General features: G+C 32.1%; 1 protein-coding gene across 4 annotated transcripts in view; it reads left to right on the forward strand.

Moving 5' to 3' along the window:
- LOC144970510 (short transient receptor potential channel 7-like) overlaps positions 1 to 8309 on the forward strand; it is a 102280-nt gene that overhangs the window by 91672 nt on the left and 2299 nt on the right. For 3 of the 4 annotated variants that reach the window (XM_078910228.1, XM_078910226.1, XM_078910227.1), the window contains 3 exons: positions 1047 to 1118; positions 6161 to 6239; positions 7657 to 7856. In XM_078910228.1, the coding sequence (XP_078766354.1) occupies positions 1047 to 1118; positions 6161 to 6239; positions 7657 to 7856 (351 nt within the window). The remainder of the gene's footprint in view (positions 1 to 1046; positions 1119 to 6160; positions 6240 to 7656; positions 7857 to 8309) is intronic. The other variant, XM_078910230.1, reaches the window with a different exon arrangement.

Genomic DNA, 8309 nt, shown 5'->3' on the forward strand with positions numbered 1-8309 from the left:
TAATATCGTATACCGATAATAATCCAACAAATCTGTTTCATTTTCATTAAAGAAATTATATGAAAGAATTTGACTCTTGGCACACAAACACATTGATTAACCGCATTGTGTTACCGTACACTCTTGTTGTTTTATCATTTGTGTTTTTTATTGGAACATTATTGCAAGAGTGAACTTTTGTGATAAAAATAAACTCTTGTAAAGTGAATGCTTACTCTATATCACTGGAACATACCGGCTACAATCCTTGCTTTTTAATATTCTGATAAGCTGGTGTTTTATCAAAACATTTTTGTGGGGCCGTCTGAAAAAGCCTTACCTGGAGTTTGTTTTGCAAATTTACATTTATATTTGGAAAAAGAAAAAAGAAAAGAAGACTAAAGTCAAACCCAGGTCTGGTCATGCTGGCTATAATATTATTTTTTGACCATTTTTAGTTCTACCAGGTTGGTGGGTGTATATTATGAAAAATGGATTATTTCACAACTTCAGGCAAGACTTTGACATACGCAATATCCAAGTGCGAGTCAGTTATATTCTACTTGTATCTATGTCACTGGGTTCTATTGGTACTTAACTTATCAAAATACATATTAAACTTCCAGATTTTATATTGTGGCACATGAAGACAGAAATAAGATTTTTAAAAGAGGGAGGAGAAAGAAATCGAAATGCTGCTGTACATTAAAATACAAGACGTAGTTAAATTTTTGGACATAAAACTCGTCCTTCAAATTTTGATCGATTAAGATTACCCTCGTCTTGGCAAAAATAAAAACTCAAACCTGGGACTTGGGAATTCTTCCTTAAAGCCACAGATTTGAGTTTTTTTCAAGATGAGGGTAGATTTAGTCAATCGATATCTGAAGGACGAGTTTTCTGTCCAAAAAATTTTATACGTGTTTTTCTTAAGAGCACGGCAGAATGTAGGCAGGCTTGGTCCAATGAAACACAGCTATCATGGATAACAAACAAACCCTTTGACAGTATCTTCTATAACACAAAGCTTCATCTCTGACTCTTGCTTCTTACTCACTTCTCAAAAGACTGGTAGTGACTGTGAGTTGGACGAAATGTTTGAGAATCCCGATATGGACGAAGGGCACTACACACGTAAGGTAAGCTTGACAATTCCAGAAAGAGCAAAGTCATATTTTTTCACAATCAGCTTTCTGGTAGGTATTGTCATCTATGTTTTGTTTTTATCCCCCCCCCCCCACCTTTTATTGACTACACAGCCTTGATCAATGTTAGATATACAATCTTGCTTGATGTGCTATTTGAACCTAAAGTGTGCCATAATAGAGATTTAATAAAACCGAACATCGGGCATCTTGTTTGATGAGTTATCTATATTCCTTCGTGGAATGCCTAGGTGACGATGTCTTTGGATGAATCGGCATAATTTTTAATTGTTTAAAACCATGAGCTCGTCTCTCAAAGAGAGCTTTGGATCTGATGCATTCACATAACAATCTGATATTAGAATTTATGAGGGGGTTTTGAGTTTTTCTTAATCTAACCAGAGGCGTTCTTGTGTTATAGAAGGCTTTAGCAGATTACTAGTTAAGTTCAAATAGGTTTTATCTCATTCATTTGAAGAGTTACTAGGTTACTATCAGAGTTGAAGTTATTGTTTTTAAAACAGTAAATATTAAATCAATCACGCTTGAACCGTGACCATCGTTAACTTATAGCCTGACACTGACCAAAAAATGACGTCCAAATGGCAGGCTTTGGCCACAAAAGAAAACAAATCGTATTATCTGTGGTGAATATCATGAAAACAGCCTTTAGGCTTAGCCTCTCACTGAATGCCATTGGATTTTGTGTTGTACTCTTCATATTAATCTTTATAAACATTTACCACCGACCTCCCTTTCTTTGACATTTTACTTGGAATCTTACTTACATAAATTAAAATTGATCCTTTATAGAGTGCAATATCCACTAAACGTGCTCAAAGCGCTTTACAAGGGGTCCCTGGTCAACAGCAACATTTAACATGTAGGACGGGACATGACGCCTGTTAGGCGATATAAAAAATTTTCGGACAAAGACAACGCTGTTAACGGCCAGGTACTCATTTTACACCTGAGTACGGTGAGAGAATGTGAGTAAAGGGCCTTTTCTAAGGACTCAAATATGCGCCGAGCGCGAGGCTCGAACCCAGGACCTTCCGATCCGAAAGCGAATGTCATACAACTAGACCACATAGCCGTACTGAATGTCATTGGATTTTGTGTTATACTCTTCATATCAATCTTTATAAACATTTCTCACCGACCTCCCTTTCTTTCACTTTTTATCTAGAATCTTACTTATATCATTAATGATGTCGACAGAATCTGTTCTTTAACAATAAATTCTAACCCATGTTTTAATCCTATACTTAAAACTTTCAGTTCTCGTCCTGTTTTTTTTTTAAATTTCTAATCATTTATAACTGCATGGGTTGAGACCTTATATATTTATCATATACTTGCTTTCTATTTTTATAATGATCTGAAAATGTTTTTATTCACTTTGTCATTAATTTAGTTATTTTTTAGGCCATTTTGTCTATCTAATCATGCTTGATGTCAAATTATTGCTTTTGGGTTATTTGGTCGTTGTTGTTTTTGTTTTTTTGTTTGTTTGTTTTTTTGCTTTTTTTTTGTTTGTTTGTTGTTGTTTTTTTTAATTTTGTTTTTGTTTTTTTGTTGTTTTTTTTTTTTTGGGGGGGGTTTGTTTCCTTTTTAATATTTTTAAAGTTAGCGGCGTGTTTTAGTTTTGGACAAATTAAGTAGTTTAATTCCTTGGTACTGGTTGAAAATGAGAAACGAATTTTTACATCGTGCGAAATAATAATGATAATGTAGTTATTATAGCTGATTCACAACCTTTATAATTAATTATCATTCATTTTAGTCGTATTATAGAATTACTCCAGAATTTGGGAGACTCATTTTAAAAGGTTTATTATGTGAAATTATATGTATTGTTGGCTGTATTGTTTTTGCTTGGTGAAGTTCACCAACTTTCTTGCATAACTTTTCAATTTAAATTGGTTTAAAATTTCAGATAGCTCGGTATTTTAAATGTATTTTTTAGGTTAGATTTTTACTTTAGCTTTTCATTTTGTGTTGTTATTTGTTTCTTTGTTTTATCTGTTATTATATTTTAAAAATTTATTCTTTATCCTTTCATGTGTTGTTCGACGCTTTCAAATAGGTGAAACACAATTTTAGAACATTCGTGCAAAGACCGAATATGACTCTAAAGAAATGAGAACATAATTTTTCGTCAAACCTTGCTCTCACCTAATGTTTGCCTAAATAGTTTTCACTCTATTTGATTCTAATTAGTAAAAATAACTAACTATTAATTATTTCAGTGATTTGTTAACCTAGTTAATGGAAAAAAGTAGAACTTGTTCCTAGAATATATATATATATATATATATATATATATATATATATATATATATATATTATATATATATATATATATATATATAATTTTAATATTTAATAATAATAATAATTCGCTCCATTGCTACATGTCGAGCACTATCCGTACCATATTTGTATCAAATACGATTCAATATATATATATATATATATATATATATATATATATATATATATATATAATATATATATATACTTTAATAATATAGGAATACAATCGTATATTTTGTTACGTATTTTATATGAATTTTATATAACAACTAGAAAAACTATCGGTTTTAAGATGAATTATGATTTTAGCACATAAGACGATATGTCAAATCCTCCATTACTATACACTGTGTTCATATTTTTCTCCGGATATAATAGTATGTAAAACGTGTCGATTACGATAATACATTATACTTGAATTTCACCACGATATTTACTCACTAAAACTTTGATTTCGTCTAAACAAGTTTTGGAGATCTTACTTTTTTGTTTTAAAATTTATCAAATTAGAAGATCGTCCAATTCAATGGATATATGAATTCATTTGACCTTTCACCTCAAACGGGGATTATCTCGGAGTGAATGACAAATAAATAAATAAATAAATATGAATGTTTATATGGCGCATTTTCAGGGATTACCATACTCAATACCCTTCACAATAATTTACTTAATTCCCAAGCAGGTCATATGGAACTATATTTCTATTTCACTCAGTACTAATCGCCTGTCATGTGTCCTTTTTTCTGTTCACTAACACGTTTATAATATCCGTCATTTCCTGTAGCCAGAAATTTTAATCAGACCAGAGTCAAGTTGGAGTAATGTCTGTAAAATGCCTTACCCAAGTAGGACGCAACTTTGGGACCAGAATTTTCCTAAATTTGTTTGATGGATTATCTTATATTACATTTCTTGGGAGGCCTTCCGAAAGCTCCTACATCCCCAGTATTCTTTGTTTTTTTATAATGTTCTAGTAGGGGGTTTGGGAGGGGGGAAACATTTTTTAAAAGTCTCCCTCCCTCCCCCCCCCCCTTCCCAAACCCCCAACTAGAACATTATAAAAAAACAAAGAATACTGGGGATGTAGGAGCTTTTGGAAGGCCTCCCATTCCTTCATGTAACCTCTAGGTATTGGCACCTAACGATGTCGCGATGAAGGGCTAGTTTAGTTATATCTTTATTTTTTCTGCATACAGTACATGAATGCATTAATTTATTGACTGCATTTTATCATCGTGATATAATGGCTTGCACGAATAATCTTTCCGTCTCTAATTCATTAATCCACAATCAATCGCATCGAAGCAGAATGAATTTGTGTAGATAGATTTAATGAATGACACAATTTAAGCAGATATTGACCTTATTTAACCTGCAATACGTCGTTCTCTATGGAACTAGTTTCCCGAAAGCTCACTGTACCACAGAAATGACGTCAGCTGAGCTGTCTAGGTAGACAAAATGTTATCCAAGACTAAATAGGGGTAATTCTATTTATGTTCTAAACCCCATATCAAATTTATTTCCCAATACTCATTATGCTAGGATATGACAACAATAGGTGGTGAGGGAGGGGGGGGGCGCATTGATGATCCTGATGGCGCATTTGGTAGAGCACTAGGTACACACGTAAAATGGCAAAGAAAGTCTATATTATTGTCTGACCCCCCCCCCCCCCCCACCCCCCAACAGTGATTGGGTAGCTCGTTCTGTCAGATCTGGTGCAAAGTACTGTACAATAGACTGGCGTCCTATCAAAAGGGGTAGCAAACAATTACTATTGTCCGTTTCACGCTATGAAAACCGGGATAAACTCCTGCTCCATGAGCCTTGTAGCTTTGAAGGACTTCCAAAAAGAATACACATAAATCTAGAATAGTACCATCGGTATTCACTGAATTATGTTAACTGATTCATCTTATAAAGAATGCTTGACTGGCTTAAGATAAATGCAAATATTTTAATAAAGTTACCTTTTAATATCTAATTTTAGAAATAATTCCTCAATTCTTCAAACGTTTTATATTTTAAGTATACCCAGTTTAACCAATTTCCTTGTTGAATGTTGTGAGCTTTTGTATATAACACTAGAAGTAGTTTTCGTTAATCAATTGTAAAAAAATAATAATACGTTGAATACGTTGAATGCAATGTTAAGTATTGCTATTTGTTGGCTAACTTCTTAACTCATGAAAAATATTTATACTTGTTTCCTAAAGAATATATATATTATCCATAGGTCCATTACACATTCGCAAATTTAAGCTTGTCTTCTTATAAAAATTGTTCATAGAATAATTACCTTTTTATCGTCATTATCATCATCATCATCCTTATTATCATCATTATCGTCGTCTAAATAATCATCAACGCCATTATCCTTCAACATCTAAAGAAAAAATTTTTAATAAATTAATAATAATAATAATAATAATAATAATAATAATAATAATAATAATAATAATAATAATAATAATAATAATAATAATAATAACCATAATAGCAACATCAACAACAGCAACAACAATAACAACAACAGTAACAATAACAATAACAATAACAAGTACAATAACAACAAATATAACTACAATATTAACAATAACAACAAGCACAACAACAGCAACAACAACAATAAAAGCCATCACCACCATCACTATCAATTAAACAGCAATAATCATTACATTCCCCTCTCTTCTTGTTTCTGACTTTCCCAGGACGTCCTGTGTTTCCTCGTCCGCCGTTTCGTGCAAGATTGTGAACGCAAAAAGATAGAAGGGGAGGATGGCCAATCAAGTAAGATATTAGACCAAATTAAGATTTTATGGAGCAGGCATCGGTGTAAGATAAAGCTCTGAACAAGTGTGTCTGAAAGGTACCAGACAAAGCAAGAAAGAAAAATACTAGAAAAAAGTCATCCAAAAAAATCAGTCGACATCGACTGGGGATCGAACCTCAGATCTTCTGATAACCGTTCAGACGTAACATGGTAACACGTCTGACCGGTAATCATTAAGGTCTGGGGTTCGATTCTCAGTCAAGGTAGACTGATTTTTTGGGGGGATGGGGGGGGTTTTCTTGTATTTTTCTTTTCTTATTTGTCTGGCACCTTTCACACACGCTTGTTCAGATTTTTATTTTAAGATCCTATACTTTTCGCTTTGGACTTGTTGAATGGTTGGTCACTGCCGTCATTGGACAATAAAGGGTCGCACGCATATCGATATATGGGTCAAATTGAGCTGTTGACACTGTCACATTCTTGGACCAAACGCGCACTATTCTTTCTGGGTTTCTTGACTCTAAGTCGATATATATATATATATATATATATATATATATATATATATATATATATATATATATATATATACATGTTTTATTACCAAAAAATACTAAAAACAAACGATATACAAATAAATGGCTTTAAAGACAAAGAAGCAAAAGCGTTTTATTTTTTGGCTCTCCTATAATATTGTTTTTACGATTTGCGACCTTAATTTCTCAAAACGGTGGACCATAGCCTATGAGCACATGTTATTTGCAGGTCTGATAACCGAACGCAATTGTGGCTTTGAATTAACATAATAGTATTGGAAAATATTTCGCGCTTGTTTGAAAGTATTTCCATCACAACAATGAGCCTATAACAATTTGGCTTATCAGACTTGCAAAAAAAAAAAGTGAACGTAGGTTACACGGCAGGCTTTTATAAATGTGATTGCATCCAATAATATCTTACGATACCACGAGAAAGTACCATGTCAGCATTGTTTAAAGATAGAAGCGTAAGGCTTGAACGATCAAATTGTCAATTAGTATCTGCAATGTGATGTGAAAACTGACATTAACATTATTTTATGTTATTTTATAATAATAATATCTATTTATTTATTTACTTCCTATTTTATTTATTTTTATTTATCTACTTGTTTATTGATGAATAAATATATGAATAAATATATAAACAAATAAAGAAAATTTATTAGTCCACGACGAAATTGGTTTTACGAACGTGAATTATAAGAATGAAAATTGAAATTCTGGATGGAAAGTGTTATGAAGCGTACATTTTAGAGAAATTTAGAAACGTATTACTGGTGAATAAACATGTTTAGTTCATGAGAACTTTCACTATTGTTAATATTGGTCACAACAAAAAATAATATGAAAACTTTACAATACATTTTCTTCCATATTTTAAAAACAACAGCTAGTGGAGAAGAGCAGATGCGTCGACTAATCGAGAAAACTTCAGCAAAAATGGAGAAGAGAATCGGTGAACTTACAAATCGTCTGATTTGTCTAGAGAAAGACATAAATTACATCAAGACGGAAGAAGATGAAACAAACGCGTTACAGAAAGAGCATTTCCAAGACTTTACAACATTCAGTCAAAGAAAGGGATCAGAGGTGAGAAGCTACTTTGATTTGCCTCACACATTTCGCCTCAGTGACAGTTGTTTTTTTGTGTTTTTTTTATTAAGGGACACTACTCATTCATATTTACTTCAGTTGAATATTTTAACTGGATTACGTCCCTTATATCATCATATTTTAAGGGTCGCGATAAAGAACAATTAATTGATGTTTATGATCGCCTCAAACATTATTATTATTATTATTATTATTATTATTATTATTATTTATTATTATTATTATTAATTATTATTATTGATATTATTATTATTATCATTATTATTATTATAATGCAAACCGATCATGTACATCTTTTTGGCAGCCTAAAACAAGGGCAATGGTAAGTGAACCAGCGAGGGTATTCTGTTTTTCCAGCTAGATAAGCTAGTCACAAGTTGAAAAACAAATTTAATGTAGACAGTATATTGATTATAAAGCATAGATAGG

The sequence above is a fragment of the Berghia stephanieae genome, chromosome 4 (genome assembly GCF_034508935.2).
Source record: "Berghia stephanieae isolate SIO BIC M18660-M18661 chromosome 4, UCSD_Bste_1.3, whole genome shotgun sequence".
Lineage (NCBI taxonomy): Eukaryota > Metazoa > Mollusca > Gastropoda > Nudibranchia > Aeolidiidae > Berghia > Berghia stephanieae.